General features: G+C 36.1%; 1 protein-coding gene across 4 annotated transcripts in view; it reads right to left on the reverse strand.

Annotated features, from left to right (window-relative positions):
* The window catches only part of CEP350 (centrosomal protein 350), a 139,927-nt gene that overhangs the window by 69,384 nt on the left and 51,452 nt on the right, over nucleotides 1-19,091 (reverse strand). For all 4 annotated transcript variants that reach the window (XM_027086155.1, XM_027086157.1, XM_027086154.1 and 1 more), the window contains 10 exons: nucleotides 18,655-18,872; nucleotides 18,025-18,188; nucleotides 14,568-14,678; nucleotides 13,969-14,109; nucleotides 12,609-12,745; nucleotides 11,320-11,442; nucleotides 7,903-8,072; nucleotides 4,904-5,100; nucleotides 4,111-4,295; nucleotides 3,480-3,567 (listed from right to left, as the gene is read on the reverse strand). In XM_027086155.1, coding sequence (XP_026941956.1) covers nucleotides 3,480-3,567; nucleotides 4,111-4,295; nucleotides 4,904-5,100; nucleotides 7,903-8,072; nucleotides 11,320-11,442; nucleotides 12,609-12,745; nucleotides 13,969-14,109; nucleotides 14,568-14,678; nucleotides 18,025-18,188; nucleotides 18,655-18,872 — 1,534 coding nt within the window. The remainder of the gene's footprint in view (nucleotides 1-3,479; nucleotides 3,568-4,110; nucleotides 4,296-4,903; nucleotides 5,101-7,902; nucleotides 8,073-11,319; nucleotides 11,443-12,608; nucleotides 12,746-13,968; nucleotides 14,110-14,567; nucleotides 14,679-18,024; nucleotides 18,189-18,654; nucleotides 18,873-19,091) is intronic.

Below are 19,091 nucleotides of genomic sequence, written 5' to 3' on the forward strand. Positions count from 1 at the left end.
ATTCATTAGAGAGAAAACTAAACTCTACCCCAATCTCTTTTTCCATTTTCCTCTCCAGAAGTATATCATCCCTACATGTGCTGTGTACTTTTGATGCATGAGTGATTCCATGGAACATATATTACTAATTGGTGACTTTTAAAAATTTACAAGAATGGTATCATATTGTACATATTCTTTTGCATCTTGTTTTTCTGTAATAACTAATATTATAATTTTAAAAAAAACTTTTCACCTCACTGCATGGCATGAGGGATTCTTAGTTCCCCAACCAGGGATCAAACCTGTGCCCCCTGCAGTGGAAGCGTGGGGTCTTAACCACTGGACTGCCAGGATAGTCCCAATATTATGATCTTTGATAAGACCTACTGCTGTCCTGTTCAATACAGTAGTCAACAGCTACATGTAGCTATTTAAATTGAGATTAATTTTAAGTGAAATTAAAATTTCAGTTTCTTGGTTGCACTAGCCACATTGTAAGTACTCAAAAGCTACATGTGGGGACTTGCCTAGTGGTCCAGTGGGTAAGACTCCACGCTCCCAATGCAGGGGGCCGAGTTCCATCCCTGGTCAGGGAACGAGATCCCACATGCATGCCGCCGCTAAGAGTTCACATGCCACAACTAAAAAGATCCCACGTGCCACAACTAAGACCCAGCACAGCCAAAATAAATAAGTAATTTTTTTAAAAAAAAGCTACATGTGGCTAGTAGCTACTGTATTGGATAGCAGAGATACAGAACATTATCATTATTAAACACTTCTTATTTTAATGCATTCTTTTTTCCTGCAGTGTTATATTTTCTTGCAGAAATATGCCCTAGTTCAGCTATTCTCTTACTGAAGAAATAGTTTCCACTTTTCCCTATATACTGTAAAAGCTTCTCTAGGATATTTACCAACACATAGAAATGCTGAGTCATAAATTGTGTCTTCAATTTACCTAGTTATAGTCAAACTGCTCTGAAAGTCGTTACACCAGTTAACACTCCCACCAGCTACAGAGAACTGCAGTGACAAAAACTGAAGACCCAAGACAGTTAAGTCTTAAACTTAAGTCTTAAGACTTCAGCCTTCAAACTCTGTCTTCACCTCAAAACATCCACCAATTCTAAAGCAGCATAGGCAAAAAGGCTAAGGAATTAAGCCAGAAACCTCTCAACAGCAGAGCAGAAATCCCCAACAGCCTCTTGTGCTGGTAAAAACGGTTAACCTGGTTTTCAACGGAAATCCCTTTGGGGTCACAACTGAGTGTTAGACTGAGGTTTACCAAGTCCGCAACCCAATGCCAACCCAGCTCAGCCCCTGAGTGGAATAAAGTGAACAGCTGACCACTCTAACTGCATAGAAGAGAAAAGGATAAATCCTCTCTAGGGGAAGATAACATCATCTGGAGCCTTTGCAGTTATTTATACAGTGTCCAGCATTCAATAAAAAAAATTACTAGGCATCTTAAGAAAAAGGGTCATATGATAATAAAAAATATAAACAGACAATAGTAGCGGACACAAAGATGTCCAAATGATAGAGTTAGCAGATAAGGAAGTTAAAATAACTATGAATAATGTGTTCAAAAAGTAACAGAAAAAGGTCAAAAAACAGATGAAAAGGTAGAGAATTTCAACAAGAATTAAAATCTATAAAAAAGAACAAAACAGATATTATAGAACTAAAAAAGAAATCAAATTAAGAACTCACTGGATAGATTTAACAGTACACATCACGGTGCAGAAGCTATAACGAATTCAAAGACAGGTCAATAAAAACTTTCTAAACAGAAGCACAGTGGTTTTTTGTTGTAGTTGATGATGTTGTTGCCGTGGTTGTTTTACTGTTTTAAAGAATGACATTAAAACAAAACAGGGGCTTCCCTGGTGGCGCAGTGGTTGAGAGTCCGCCTGCCAATGCAGGGGACGCGGGTTCGTGCCCCGGTCCGGGAAGATCCCACATGCCGTGGAGCAGCTGGGCCCGTGAGCCATGGCCGCTGAGCCTGTGCGTCCGGAGCCTGTGCTCCGCAACGAGAGAGGCCACAATGGTGAGAGGCCCACAAACCGCAAAAAAACCCCAAAACAAAACAAAAACAAAACAAAACAAAAAACAAAACATTGCAGAACAGAGACGTGGTATATTGTCCAAAGGTCTAACGTTTGTCTACTTGGAGCTTCTGAAGGAAAGGAATGAGAGAATAGGACAAAAGCAACACCTGAAGAGATAATTTTCAAAAACTGATGAAATACTACAAACAACAGATTCAAGAAGCTCTGCAACTCTAAATAGTATCGGTGCAAAAGAAACCACACCTAAGCAAATCATAGTAAATCTACTGAAAAATCAAAGACAAATTTTGTTTATTTTTCATTTTTACTTTTCGGCCATGCCACGCAGCTTGTGGGATCTTAGTTCCCCAACCAGGGATTGAACCCGGGTCCCGGCACTGAAAGCACCGAGTCCTAACCACTGGACTGCCAGGGAGTTCCTCTTAGGACAAAGTTTTAAAAAAAATATTAAGTAATATTCCAATATATAACTCAAATGATTAAGTTCACAGATCATCCAACACAGTAGCTAGTACCTGAAAACAGGTCAATAAAGGAAAAGAAAACTAGAATCTATTAAATACTTACCAGGCAACGTGAAACAGATTTTACATATGTTACCTCATTTAATCCTCACAACCACCATATGAAATAAAATCTCACTCCAACAGATAAGGAAACTAAGTCTCAGAGAGTTACTTAAACTTGACCATGAATACGCATTTGCAACAGACGAAGCTGGAATTCAAATAATAACAACTAACATTTATTGAGCACTTACCTTTGTGCCAAGGTTTGTTCTAAGTTATTATATGTATTAACTCATTTATTCCTCTTAACAACCCTACAAAGTATGTTATCATTATTATGCTTGGTTTATAAATAAGGAAACTGAGGAAAAGAGAAGTTAAGTAACTTTCTAAGATTATAAAACTAATAATTGGAAGGTTTGGGATTTTAATCTAGGCAGTCTGACTCTAGAGCCCGAATTCTTAACCACTACACCATGCTGCCTCTCCAGGATACAAATGCCACGTCTTTCTGAGTCCATTAAGCCAAAATATTTGTCAATTTGTAATTCATATGTCTTGAAAATCTGTTTGGGGAAACAGTAACTAAAAAATTAATCCAATTAGACTCACAAACATCTTAATTTTAAAAATATGCATATCAAAGCACAACTTTATTTTACATAGTAAATGAAGGCAGAAGGTCTTACTCTATATTGTATTCAGTTAGCAGTAAAACACAACCTTAATTTAGGAGAAATACAATAGGCCACTAAGCAACTCCTGTAATTATAGTAGTAGGTATCAACAGTGGTAAATATCAACTAAATCTCCTTTAATGTGATAGTAAGAAAAAAGATCAGGCAAAATAATAGATTCCACAATCTCACTTGTCACCTTCCGTTCTCTTAAAGGAGTGTTTTTCCTAACATACCTTTTCTTGCTGCAACCTTAAGAGCAAACCACGTTGTTTCTTTCTGAGTGGGGGCATTTTATCATCTTCTCCTTTATCTCGTAGATGTCTGCAATTATTCCCATTGAGACAAAGATTAGATTGAATTTCTATTCTAATGTCAAGAATTCTCAACCACTAACAAATCTCTAACCCATTTAGCATTTTCAAATGTGGAAAACAGTTGCCGCATGCAGCAACTCCTAACCCAAGAAATATTTTATTGGATATATGATACATGCAAACCCTAGACTATGTCCTTTAAAGATAAAATAGCTTTGAGAAATTTATAACATAGTAAAGGAATTAAGTATAAAATAACAATGTAAGAGTCAGTTAAGTGATAAAAGAGAAATGCAAAGAAAATGTTATATGTTTAGGATGTCTTGAAAGCAACATGATTCAAGGATGACTGCTGTATTTCTAGCTTGAGAAACTGGGTTGATCAAATTAAATTAGATGAGGAAACAAAAACATCTCTAAAAACAAGGCATTTCCTTTTCATGAAAGGAGAAATCGAACAGTCAAAACTATGTTCACTGAAAACAAGGCATTTCCTTTTCATGAAAGGAGAAATCGAACAGTCAAAACTACGTTCACTGAAAGAGCTTACTTTTTCTGATGCTCTAGCCAGGCTAATTCAGCTTTAGTTTTCTCCTTCAAGGCCTTTTCACGGAGACGCAGGAGTGAAGACTGGTGAGCTGCTCTCATTTCCTCTTCTTTCATATACTGTCTAACCATCTCCATAGTAAATTTAGAAAAGCTGTCTTGTCCTCCTGAGAATGGCATGCTCAGCTCCTGAGTTAGAGAGTTTATGTCGTGTTTATCACCATCTAAACCTTCTGGAACTTAATTAACTTCATTAAAAGAGGTATGCACTTATAAAAATAATTATGTATATAAAAAGGCTGCCAACCACGTAAAAGAACATTCTTCCAAAAAAAAGGCATGTGAAAGCCAGTAACATTCATCTGCTAATTTATTCACCCAATAAAATTTTAACAAACAACTACTGTAAGCTAGGTATTGTCCCAGGGGTGTAAAACTGGGTACGAATTTGCCCCTGTTATTCAAAAGGCTTACAATTTAATAAGAAGAAAGATATAAATGAAAATTTTTAAATGCAATACAGTGTTGTAAGGGTGAAGTAAGTGAAAAAGCTAGCTATAACTTTGGCTCAGATCCTCAAAAGCCTTACATATCATTCCAAGGAATAATTTGTAAGCTACTTTATAAGGGAAGCAAAGCCAGAATCTATACCAAAAATATAACATAAAATTGATATCTCAGGAAAATCATTCTGGTAGCTGACAACTGAGTTCAAGTACAAAATAATTCCTCATACCTTTGAGAGAACACATCCACAACTATTTATGAAGTATCTCCACAGGTAAACTGAAACACACCTTGGCAGAGGACAGTGTAGTCTTTTCTGGGGAAGTTTCTTCATCAGAGTCATCATGATGGCCTCTTTTCTTTTCCATGTTAAATCTGCGATGACTCTCAGAAGGTAGTAAAGATCGAAATGATCTTTCTTCTATTTCATCTTCTGTCATGGATTCATCAAATTTCAGGGAATATTCTGTTGCAACAGAGGTTGAATCTATAATAAAAGAATATGGAGCAAGTAGATTTTATCATTATAACAGTTTTCAGTAGATATTCAATTAGTAGCCCTGAATAGCTTCCAATTTTTTTTTAGCAATTATGAATAATAATGCCACAAATATTAGCGTATAGATTTTTGTGTGGACATAAGTTTTCAGATCACTTGGGCAAATACCTAGGCATGTGATTGCTGGGTCATTATAAAATGCTGTGTAAATGTCTTCCAGCGGCGCTGTGCCATTTTGCATTCTCATCAGTGATGAATTCAAGTTCCTGCTGCTCAGCATCCTTGCCACCAATTTGTTGTTATTTTGGATTTTAGCTATTCCAATAGGCAAGTTATAGTATCTCATTGAGATTTTTTTTTTTCTTTTTTTTTGCGGTACGCGGGCCTCTCACTGTTGTGGCCTCTCCCGTTGTGGAGCACAGGCTCCGGACGCACAGGCTCAGTGGCCATGACTCACGGGCCCAGCCGCTCCGCGGCATGTGGGATCTTCCCGGACCGGGGCACGAACCCCTGTCCCCTGCATCAGCAGGCGGACTCTCAACCACTGCGCCACCAGGGAAGCCCTCTCATTGAGATTTTAATTTTCACTTCCCTATAAATATATGATATTGAAGACCTTTCCCATGTCTATCTGCCATTTGTATATTTTCTTCAACGAAGTGTGTCTGTTCAGCTCTTTTGCGCATTTTTTAATTGGGTTGCTGATTTTCCTGATGAGTTTTAAAAGTCCTTTATACACTCTGGATGTAAGTCTTTTATCCAATGTGATTTACAAATATTTTCTAACAGTCTGTGGCTTTTCATTCTCTTAATAATGTCTCTTACAGAGCAGAAGTTTTTAGTTTTTAACAAAGTGTACCTTATCAATTTCCTCCTTCATGGATTGTACTTTTGGTGTTGTACCTAAGAAATCATTGCCAAACCAAAGTGACCTAGATTTTCCCGTTTTCCTCTTCATACGAGTTTTTCAATGTTTTAATTTCTTTGGATTTTGGTTGCCCCATGAATTCTAGCCACCTTAGCTTTCTTGAAAGATAGGCGTGTCCACAGCTGGATAGCTCTATTGTCCCATCCCACAGAATCCCAGAAGTCTGAAAGCTTTCCTATATTTCATCCTGTCTCTTGCCCTTTAGTCCAAACTGGCTGTGTCTCTGCTAGTCTAACCCCATCTCTGTGCCTGGCTTCTGCTGAACATGCTGAGATGGCTGATTAAATCCATGGGTAATGTCTTTAGGAAGTAACTGTCCAGTCACACCCTTGGTGTTCTCTCCAGAACTCACTTTCTCATTTTTTACAATATGGATAGGCTGAGAATTTTCCAAATCTTCAAATTCTGGTTTCTTTTTGCTTAATAATTCCTTCAGTTTATTTCTTCTCTCACATTTTACTATAAGCAGTAAGAAGAAACTAGGCTATGCCTTCAACATTTTACTTAGCAGTCTCCTCAGCTAAATATCCAAGGTCACCACTTTTAACCTCCACTTTCCACAAAACACTAGAACAAGTTCAGTCAAGTTCTTTGCCACTTTATAACAAGGACTGCCTATCCTCCAGTTTCCAATAACATGTTCCTCATTTCCAGTTTCCAATAACATGTTCCTCATCTCCACCTTTATTGGACCTCATCGGAATCACCTTTAATGACCAACAATCTCTGCAAGGCAGTGTAGGCTTTTTCTTGCATGAACCTCAAAACTCTTCTATCCTTTACTCGTCATCCAGTTCCAAAGCAACTGCCACACTTCTAGTAATTGTTATAGCATCACCCCAACTTCTAGGTACCAACATCTGTATTAATCAGCTAGGGCTGCCGTAACTATAGACTACTATATCCCTATATTATATTCACTATAAAATTTACAGAAAAGAGTTTTAAAGGATGAAAAAATTTTTAATTTAAATATTTTCTTCTTACACTCCAAAGACTGTCTTGCCTATCCTGCTTTGAAGACTACGGTTCTACACTATCAATCAAAAGCACTACTTAATGACCAGTTATTTAAAAAATAAATCTAGGGCTTCCCTGGTGGCGCAGTGGTTGGGAGTCCACCTGCCGATGCAGGGGACACGGGTTCATGCCCTGGTCCGGGAGGATCCCACATGCCGCAGAGCGGCTGGGCCCGTGGGCCATGGCCGCTGAGCCGGCATGTCCGGAGCCTGTGCTCCGCAACGAGAGAGGCCACGACAGTGAGAGGCCCACATAACGCAAAAAAATAAAAAAATAAAAAAAAATAAATCTAGAATGGAGGCCATTAATTTACCAACTTAATGTCTTAAAGGTGCCATTTGTTGCCAGATTCTGTTTTCTTTGCTATATTATTTACTACCCATGATTTGATAGGAGTACAGCTTTAATTTATGATCCAGGAAAAGTAATGAATTTTAATCTATTTAATATATCTGATGTTATCATTTATAAGAAATTGTACCTTATTATATTGTTTAAAATTTAAAGTTCTAATAATGTATTCTCCTTTTTATGATCGCGTTACACATCTACAATAGGATAAAAGTAATTTTTTTCAGTACTGAGTATATATTCCATTCACATGCATGATCACCTAGATTTAGTCTTGCCTCCCCTCAGAATCATGACACACAACCATGTAAAATATTAGCAAGGTTACTACTGGTATGGTGTATGGCCTTCAAACAGTTTCACCTGAATACATTTAATATCAGACATAAAACCTTGCTTAATTATATTAATTAGTTCAGTCACAAATATCTCAAAGGGTTCTGGAAGCCTCTCCAAACAATGATTATACATACATGTGCAAAGAAAGTTACCTTTCTCATCGGGAAGAGATGGTACACTATCACTTCGTAGAGAATCATCCACAGCAGTCTGGACCTGTTCATCAATAGAACTTTCCATCTTTTCACCATGAAGTTTCTTCTCATTTTCCTTACAAGATGGAACTGAAGGACTTTCTTGACGGCTGCTACCACTACTACTCCTGTTTAAGGATATTATGGAAACAAACCAGAAAAAAAATAAAGGTAACAAAATAAGGATCATAACTTCAAAGTAAACTTATCTGGCCAAGGAAATGTGCCTTATGATCAAGATATGAAATGACGAAAGATGTAAAACATAAAAATGCTACGTAGACATAAGTCTGAGAAGAAACTGTTTCAGGAAAGATGAGTAGAAGAAAGGAAGGTTTCACTTTTAAATAGTCATAATGGGGAACCACTATTCTCAGGCTATCACTTCCTTTTTTCCTTTCATTTTAAAATCAATCTACTGGGAAAAGAGGCTTCTATCTGCTGTTAAATTATAAACCTCATAATTTATCGCAGTCTGCTTCAATTCCCAACTATTCGACTGGAACGGTTCTTGTAAACTCCACCTAAACTCTAATTGTCAAATCCAATAGATAATTTCTTTTTCTACAATATCAGAGGTATGAACCTCTTATCTCCTTTTTTAAAAGTTCACTAAAGCAAATGTGGTAAAGTGTTAACACTAGGGTAACCTGGATGAAAGATATTTGGGAACTTTATATTATTCTTGCAAAGTTGTTGTAAGCTTGAAATTATATCAAAATTAAATGATAAATAAAAGGGTTCTCCTTTCTTATATTCCCTGACTCTACTCCCACCTGCTTCTCTTCCTATCTCCCTAGCAAGTTTTCCTGTGTTTCTTTCGCTTCCTTTTAATTTTTCTACCTTTTCTTAAAATGACTGTGCTTCCTAGGGTTTTGGTTTTGGTTCCTTTCTCCTTTATGCTATATACTCTCCTTGGACAATCTTATGCATCTCTATAATTTCAACTGCTATCATTTGGAATGAGCCTCAAATCTGTATCACTAGCTCCACCCTTCCCCTGACTTTAAGCCTCAAATTTCCAAATGCTTAGTGAACCTGTTTTCAAGTTCAGTGTTTTCCTTCCTCCCTCTTTGCTTTCCTTAATTTATCCATTCACTAAAGATAAATATATAGCCAATCATAAGCCAGGTTTTGAGATCCTCTGAATAAGCTATTTCCTCTTGTGACATGCCCTTCCTTCCCTCTCTGCCTAATGAATTCAAGACTCAGTTGAAGTATCATTTCTGCAGATTGTTTGTGGACCCCTTCTCCACTCCCAAGGAAGGTCTGTCTCTGTGCTTATACTGTTTTTTTGTGCATATTTCTACGACAGTATTTATCAGAATATTACGCAATTATTTTTCTGGCTTAATAAATGTTTTCGAAAGGATAAACTGTATAATAAAGCTATAAGGTAAAAGACAGAATGCAGGAGACTGCAAGTGCTTTGGAGTCAGTAGGATATGGGGTTAATCTCAATTCTTCCACTTAGCAGTTACACACCATTCACTCAATAAACATGTAGTAGATTGCCTACTACGTGCCAGGCATTTCGTTAAGCTCTGGGGATACAAGAATGACACAGTCTTCATTAGCCTACCAACAAGTGTGGGTAAAGATGTGGAAAATTTTTATATTCCTGGTGAAAATGTAAAATGGAGCAGCTGTTTTGGAAAACAGTTTGGCATATCTTCAAGATGTTAAACAGAGTTACTATTATGACCCAGCAATCCTTTTCCTAAGTATATACCCAAGAGAAACGAAAACACATGACCACACAAAAACTTGTACATGAATGTACACAGTGGCACCATTCATAAGAGCCAAAAAGTGGAAACAATCCTAATGTCCATCAACTGATGGATAACTGTGGGATATACATGCAGTGGATTATTTGGCTATATAAAGGAATAAAGTACTGATACATGATAGACAAACCTTGAAAACATTATGGTAAGTCAAAGAAGCCAGTAGCAAAGAACCACACATTGTATGATGCTATTTATATGAAATGTCCAAAACAGATAAAAATCCATATAAAATAGAAATAGAGAGTAGATTAGCTGTCACCAGAGGCTGGAAAAGGACATAAGAAGTGACTGTTAATGGGTACAGGGTTTCTTTTGGGGATGATGAAAATGAAGCCCTCAAAGAATTCCAAGTCTAGTCTACAAGTGATAAGTAAAGGAGTGAGAATATAGAAGGTGATAAAGGCTGTAATAGTTACACGGAGTGCTGTGGGAGAACACAGAAGGGATCTCTAAAGCAGATGAGGGGTAATACTGATTCTTAAAGGGCAAGTAAAAGTAAACTAAATGAAATGGAGCGGGGAGGGTCCAGAAAGAAGGTACATCATATGTAATGGCACAGGAGACAAAGAGAGCATGGCTTTTCAGAGAAATGGAAGTAGTTAGAACCAGTAGAATATGGTAAGAGGGGAAATGCCAAGTGACAGGGCTGGAGATAGACTAAAGACTTAATAATAAAGGGACTTTCACACTATACTAAGTGGCTCTGAGGAAACACTGAAGTTTCAAACAGGTAAGTAACCAATTGGCTGCAAATTTTAGAAAAATCACTCTGGTTGCCATGTGGTTAATGTATGAAGTGGGAAAAGGTTACAGGACAGGGAAACCTATTAGGAGTCCACTGCAGTAACTCAGATGATGGCCTAAATTAAGTGTCAGTGAAGGTTAAATGAAAGTCATATAGTTCCAGACACAGAGTAAGTACTTAATAACTGCTGGTACTTACCCCACATTAATCTTCATGTTTTTTAGTCTCATGATTTAATTTTTAAATTGAGGCTTTAGTATACTTTGACAATACAGGTATCCTACCTCTAAGAATGCTGGAAAGAGGCCTCTAAAACCTTTTAATCCAAGGACAGAACCCCAATTGAAAATTATAGATGTTAATACTTGTGCCAAGTACAAGGACAAAGTAGTCAATCTTCTTTCATAATGATAAAAATTAGTACATACAGAAATGTCAAAAAATATGGATGTCAGCAAAGCAACGTGCTTTGGAGCCAGACAAACCATGGTTCAATTCCTTGGTGTGCCGCTAGCTATGTGACTGTGGGTGAGTTTCTTAACATCTTCATGTACCTCAGTTCCCTTATCTATAAAAAGAGGATATCTGTCTTGGAAGATTGTTGTGAAGATTAAATGCAGGAAGAACAACTTACACAGTACTTGTACAATGTCGACTGTCAAGGAATGGTAGCTATATTATTACATGGAACAACTATTTTGTAAATCAGCTAATTAAATGGGGGAAGCCAGAACAGAAGGGAAGACACTATTTCGCTTAAAGAAACAAGATTAAGGAATCCAAAACAAGCAATGTCTAAGCCATTTATCAGACTTTATTAAATCAAAGTCTTTTTACCTTCTATCGCGATTCTTGTGTCTTGAAGACTCAGAATAACTATCATATGAAGGAGAAAACTTCTGATGCTTGGAGTCAAGGGTCCCTTCTTTACTCTGAGAGAGTGGACCAGATTGACTTTTCCTACATAGAAAATAAAAACTGATTAAAACATTTAAAGTCTCAAACAAGAGAAAGATTTTTAAGTACTGCTTAATATTAACATGAGATAAAATCTTGAATGAATAGAAATTATGAAATAACTGTTGCAAAGTATTTGAGAAAGAAAGGCATTTGCTCACAGAAAAGTGTACAACACATTAAAGAATATCTTCTATTTATTAGGAGAAATAAACACAAATCACCCCAAGTATCAATGAATGTGAATAGAGAATTAAAATCTATGAATTAGAGACAGTCAAAATGTGATGTAAAAAAATACACATATGGGACTTCCCTGGTGGTGCAGTGGTTAGGAATCCGCCTTCCAGTGCAGGGGACACGGGTTCAAGCCCTGATCTGGGAAGATCCCACATGCTGCGGAGCAGCTAAGCCCGTGCACCACAACTACTGAGCCTGCACTCTAGAGCCCTGAGTCATAACTACTGAGCCCACGTGCCAGAGCTACTGAAGCCCGCGCTCCTACAGCCCGTGCTCCGCAACAAGAGAAGCCACCACAATGAGAAGCCCGCGCACCTCAACGAACAGTAGCCCCCACTCGCTGCAACTAGAAAAAAGCCAGCGTGTAGCAACGAAGACCCAACGCAAACAAAAATAAATAAATAAAATAAATTTATTTTAAAAAAGTACACATAAACATGACATCACCCAGCCCTGCCTAAAAAACTCTCCAATGACTTTACATTGCTCCTAGAATAAACTCCAAAATCCGTAAGATCTGAAAAGTCCTACCATAATCTGATCCCTGCATCATCTCCTACCATTCTCCTCTTTGCCCTTTGCCCCCAGTCACTTTGGTCTTCCTTCATCTTCTGCTCCACCTTTGCATGTATTGACCTGCCTATTCCTTACCTCCTTTACATCACTGACTCCCTTTCATCCACTAGATCTCACCATAAGCTTTACTTCCTCAGGAAAACCTTCTCTGACCTCCTTTGTTGTATATCTCAAAGACATACGTTCCTTTCTTTCATAATGCTTAATTTGTAAGTGTTCATTCACTTAAAGGATATTTGATTAATGTCTCTCTTCCCCACGAGACTGTATGCCCATAACTGTATTTCCAGTACCCACAACAGTGCCTGGGACATGATACTCATGACATATTTGCTGAATGACTGGATATTAACCTATCTGTTTCAGCTCTTGTCCTTAGTTGTTTCACGAAGTCTGGAGCATACTGCCGCTGGTGGTCATATAGCGTTGCTAGGGGAGCTCCTGAAGCAGTGATGGCATCTGAGATATGAGTTCGAGTCAACTCTGCCATCTAAATATGAACACACACAAGGCAAAGTAGATATAAAAAGGTAACATCACACAAGAACTGAGAGTGAGCAGAGTGTCTTAGAAAGATCACTGGATTGAGAGCAAGCAAATTCTGCCATATTAGGTAAAATATTGTGGGCATGTCATTTAGACTCTTTAAGTTTCAACAACTTCCTTATAAAAATAGAGCTAGACCACATGATTTCTAAGGTTTCACCCAGCTATAACAATCTATGAATTATTAGACAGAAAACCTTCAAATCCAAAATAAGCCACAGTAAACCAAAAATTAAATCTTCCTTCAAGAATCAATTCAATTAGAACTTCCTACCTAAGTTTTTTCTGACCAACAATGTGAAGTACATCTTCCCTATGCTTAGCCATTATTGCCATGTATTATTCATTTGGTATTTATTCAATCACTGCTTTGACGAATTGAAGTGTTTTTGAAATCTCTGTTAATTGTAATCTAAAATTTTCTTGAGAAAAGAGACTTTATACTTATTTGCACAACCCCATGGTACCCATCATTATAGTAGGTTCATGGCTTTTAAATAACAGAATCATTTCACAAACAGTCCTAAATAGTAACTGCTAAAATAAACTGTAACTTTATAGATTATGATATCCTATATAGAGAAAGCAGTAAAACTATTTCTGGCTTTATCTTTGGTATAATCAAAAAAAAAAGGACACTAATATCACTCTGGGTAACAATGAAACATCTTCATACAAAACAGATCCATGGCTCCATGGGACTAAGATTGGGGACTGACTGCAAAGGGCATGAAAGAATATTTCCAATACTCTTAAAAGTTTTATTTCTTGATTATGGTGGTGTTCAGAGGAATAGATAGATACGATAAAGAAATATATATAGATACCTATATCTATCTGTCAAAACTCATAAAACTGTATACTTAAAATGGATATATTTTATTGTTTGTAAATTACACATCAATAAAATTGATATTTTTTTAAAAAGCTTACTCAGGGGCCAAAATATAGAGTTCTTCTGCATCTTTTTTCTGCCCCCTATATTGTTCACATGGACAACACACTACAATAAATGATGCCTCATTTCTATAGGGTATGGCCCTCATTGAAAGTCACTTATCAAAAGTATGCATTCGCTAGATGTTAGAAACCCATGACTGCTAAGACCAAAGGTAATCAGACTGACTAAAAAGAACTAAAAGGAAAAGCGTTCTCGGTGGCTCTCACCTCACAGATTTGGCGTGCTGCATTTGTGGTCAGGCGAGCAGTCTCTGTTTGCTGAGCAGCTATTTTACAAGTTGCTTCCTGCAGGACTTCAGTTACATCCCGTTGTGATTTAACCACCTGCTGCAATGATTCCGCATGGACCTGTTAATAAAAGAGGGTGACAAGAGAACTTACTTTATGTCTCAGTCTCATCCCACCCACATTAGTTTTAACTTGTAAATTTGTTTCATGGATCAAATGCCTTGAGGAAAAAAAAACCCAAAACCTTTGACTACTATCTTGATTTCATGTCTTAAAATTTAGATTTTAAAATCTGGAATCTTAAAATCACTGCTGAAGTTTAAGTCTTAACTCCACTGTTCACAAGTTGATGTGTCTGTAGACAAGTAACTACTGTGTACCTCAGTTTCCATTCCTCTAAGCTGGGGATAGGCCTTGACTACTTAATCTCACAGGGTTGCTACAAGAATCAAATGACATGAAATTAACTCATGTGGTATAATGTACTAAAACATTATTTACATCTTTCCTTTTTATTCCTATATAACTAAAAGAATACTAAAGTGATTTCAAGGATAGAAATTTGCAAAAGAAGCTACCTGAGCTGCTTTGCTTCGGGTTTCTTCTAATTGTCTCTGACACTCCAGAGCCTCTTGTTCAGCCTTCAATTTCAAAAGGGCCAAGTCTCTTTCATGGCGTTGCTGCTGTGCCTTCAAAATAAAGAAATGATCAACTATTAATTCTAAGACACTAAACTATTTCAGTGCAGAAACTAAATTAAATAGAATGCTGTTTTCCTAACACAGATCTTTTGAAGCAACTAATCAGAGCCTAAAGGAAAGACAGGAAATAGCGGAGACATCAACCATTTACCATTTATCTAAATATTTAGTGACCACCTACTGTGTATCAAATAATGGAGTAATATAAAAAATTTCCAAGACATGCACGACTAAGAACTCATATCAAAAAGCTGGTTTAAAAGAAAAGCTATGGTACCTAACTCTTTGGAGGAGATTAAAACATCCTAAATATAAGAATAAAGATAATGCTTCACCCCTCACAATTTTATGATTCCTTTATTTTGACTTTGAAGGAGCAGCTTCATAAAAATGTTGCCCTCCAAAATGTCTCCTTCTTAACAGGACTCTTTCTTACAATTATTCCATACGATGTTATCTATAAATTTATATATTTTCATTTCTTCTGGTATAGTGCTAAATAATATAGGTTCTCTAAAGGTGGTAAGGCTGTATATAAAGTCATACAATGCCCTGTCCGTGTTTGAAAACCCAGAGATATAATGTATCCCTAAAATGGTAGATAACGTCAGTGGTTTTTCAGATCTCAAGGAAAGGATGACAACTGCAATGACAACTGCATTTCCTCAATCCAGTGATTTTTTTAATAAAGTTGGTATCAGCCCCTCTCCACTGTCCACCAGTGAGCATTTGGAAATGTCTGGAGAGCTTTTACTGTCACGATGAATGGACAGCACTACTGTTATTTATTGGGAGGAATGTAGGAAGGTTGAACAGTTCCATACAAAAGAACTATCTATTGGTATTTTAAGAGGAACAACTAGAAAATGAAATTTAAAAAAAATCATTTATTATCAAAAGACATAAAATATTTAAGAATAATTTTTAAAATGTGTAAGACCGCTACACTGAAAATTACACTGCTGAGAGAAATATTTAAAAACCTGAACAAACAGAAAAAGATACTATGTTCATGAACTAGAAGATGCAATATTGCTAAGATGTGAATTCTCCTCATACTGATCTATAGATTCAATGTCATTCAAATCAAAATGCCACCAGGCTTTTAAAATTTTTTGTAGAAACTGACAAACTGATTCTAAAAGTTATGTAGAAATGCAAAAACGTAGAATAGCCAAAACTATCTTGAGAAGAACAAAGTTGGAGTAATTACAGCCTGATTTCAAGACTCATTGTGGGGGAGGGATAAATTGGGAGATTGGGATTGACATATACACACTACTATATATAAAATAGAGGACCTACTATAAGGACCTACTGTATAGCACAGGGAACTCTACTCAATACTTTGTAATGGCCTAAATGGGAAAAAAAAACTAAAAAAGAGTGGATATATGCATATGTATAACTGATTCACTTTGCTGTACACCTGAAACTAACACAATATTGTAAATCAGCTATATTCCAATAAAAATTTTTTTTAATTGAAAAAAAGAAACAAAAATAGCATGGTACTAATAAAGCTATAGTAAAATAGTATGGTACTAGAAAAACAGTATGGTACTAGACAAATAAGTCAATGGAAAAGAACAGAGTGCAGAAATAGACCAACACATAAATGATTACTTAAATGTTGATAAAGGTACCAAGGTAATTGAAGAAAACGGTGCTAGAACAACCAAACATCCATATGGGAGGAAAGAATTTAACTTTGACCCCTTCCTCACAACCTGTAATTAACTTGAAATGGTTCACACACTTAAATATAAAAGCCAAAACTATAAAGCTTTGGGAAAAAAATAAAAGAATATCTTTGTTAGAGTACCTTAATATCTTAGGGCAGGCAAAGTTTTCTTAGAATACAAAAAGCACTACCCATAAAAGAAAAAGATTAAAAACTAGATTTCATCAAAATTAAAATCTTCTGCTCTTCAAAAGACATAGTTTAAAAAAATGAAAAGGCAAATCAAGGATGAAAAGCAATATTTGAGATATATCTGAAAAAGACTTGTTTCTAGAATATATAAAGAACTCCTACAACTCAATAAGTAAGACATCCCAATCATGAAATAGGCAAAAGATTTGAACAGATATTCACAAAAGAAGACGTAAGTTTGATCAATAAATATACTAAAAGATCAATCTCATCAATCATAAAAGAAATGCAAATTAAAACCACAATGAGATACTACTTCACTCTCACTACAATACACAATGATAGCAAAGATATAATACAACTAGAACTCTCATATATTGCTGTCAGAGTATAAGATGTTACAACTATTTTGGAAAACAGAATGGCAGTTTCTTATAAAGTTAAACATACACTTAACCCAAGCAATTACACTCCTAGGTATTTAGGCAAGAAAAATAAAAATACGTGTTGTATACAGAGCATTGCAAAAAAGTGTTCAGAGCAGGAATACTTATGGTAGCCAAAAACTGGAATTAATACAAATGTACATCAACAGGAGAATGGATAAATGAACTGTGATATATTCATCAATGGAATGTTACTCAGCAAAAAAACCAAAAGCAACACCATGGATGCAATAACATGGATTAATCTTAAAAACGTTATATTGCATAAAATAAACTAAACACAACAGAGTACAAAGTATACTTCCATTTTATGAAGTTCTAGAACTGGCAAAAATAAACTATGGTGATATGAATCAGAATACTAATTGCCTCTAGGAGGGGAGATTAACTGAAAAGGGGCCTGGGTAAAACTTCTGGGTGACTGAAGTGTTCTATATTTTGATTAGGATGGTTGTTACATGTTCAAAATTCATCAAATTATACACTTAAATTCTGTGTATTTTATTATATTTAAATACTACCTCAGTTTAAAAATATATATACCAATAGCATTCCCACCAAGGAACACTGGATTTTTGTTAGCTAAGGGAAAGTCCTATTATCCTGGCATTACCAAATACTTAGATCTCAGAAACTTTTCTTTTTAGTACAAATAAAGTATTAAAAAACAAAACAAAGAAACAAAAGCTCAACCATTTCTGACCTGTCACAAAAAAGAGAAAATACTGAAAATGTTTGATAAGCTGATTTTCACAGTCATGAAAAATGCAGAGAATGTGGAAAATGAAGTATTTGAAAGAGAATGATTGTATTATTGTTCTGCTGCCAAATACTGCATGTTTAATTATCTTTTTAGCATATGGTAGTTTTTCTCAGGGTTATTTATAGGTACTGTATGACAGACTATTTTTTTCTACTTGGCAAGTTAAAGTTGTTGTTTTTTTAACTCATCATTAAAAGTATTTGAAATAGCAAAGAAAAGAGAAAAAAATGCAGAAAACTCCACAAATACCTTTATGATCTGAGCCAGAGACACACTCTCCTGCTGAGCAAGTGAAATGCCTCTAACTCTTTCTACATCTGATAGTTGGCGCACTGACTCCTCAATGGCACCTAAGTAACTGAGTTCTGCTGCCATACGATGCTGGAGGCCAGCAGGAGAAAAGCGCTTAGAACCTGGAAGGCATATAATTGTCAAATATCAAAGTTCCCATGAAATTACATCTCAGATTTCTAAAATTCATTTCTCATTTTAAGGTCCAAAAACAAGTCTGCTTTCCTCTTTAGGAAAGAGAGTGACTTATTAGTACAATGTTTCTTAATAGTTACTTCTTTTGTGTGTGGATGAGCACACATACATGCATGTGTACATAATACATATATACCTATGAACACTTAGGAGTACATATATGGGATACATTTTTCAAGTGTCTTTTGAATAATGCTGGCAAAATGGGAAAAGTCACCACTATTGAATCTCTCACACTTTTCAATATTTATTTTCAGGCACAATTTTTGTTTTCAAAAAGTAACTGCATTCACTTGAAACAATATTTCTCTATGGTTTAATTGAAAGAAAAGAAATTTTCAGAAAAAAATTAATACCTTATTTTTTAAATTACAGCTACATGCATCTACTTGCCTGGTGTTGAAGCCATCTCTGTCGTTCTGCTGGCAGCTAGGTTCGTATCAGCAAAAGTTGCATTAGGCTTAAATCCTGTTATAGTTGGAGTCACTACTATTGAGGATTTAGATCTTTCTAATGAAGTTCCTGGAAGGTCAAACTGCAACAATTTCTGGGAACTTGGAGATAGGGGAGAAGTTGGAGTTTTCTGTGATCTTCCCTTGTCTGATGAGACACTAGAAGTTTTGTTTCATAAAGACATTATAGAAAGGAAAACTACTTCAAGAACCATCTAAACAATTAATAAGAACAACATGCATAACTTTATTAACATTAGCTTTAAAAAGCTGTGATTCAGGCATTTATTCATTTAACAGAGTCGCTATGCTGAGTGAATGACTATGAATACTCCTCTTACTGCTAGATTTACAGTGGGGAACAAGCTAGGGACAAAC

This window comes from Aethalodelphis obliquidens, unplaced genomic scaffold (assembly GCF_003676395.1).
Source record: "Aethalodelphis obliquidens isolate GAN/ISIS:26980383/991018 unplaced genomic scaffold, ASM367639v1 scaffold55, whole genome shotgun sequence".
Taxonomy (NCBI): domain Eukaryota; kingdom Metazoa; phylum Chordata; class Mammalia; order Artiodactyla; family Delphinidae; genus Aethalodelphis; species Aethalodelphis obliquidens.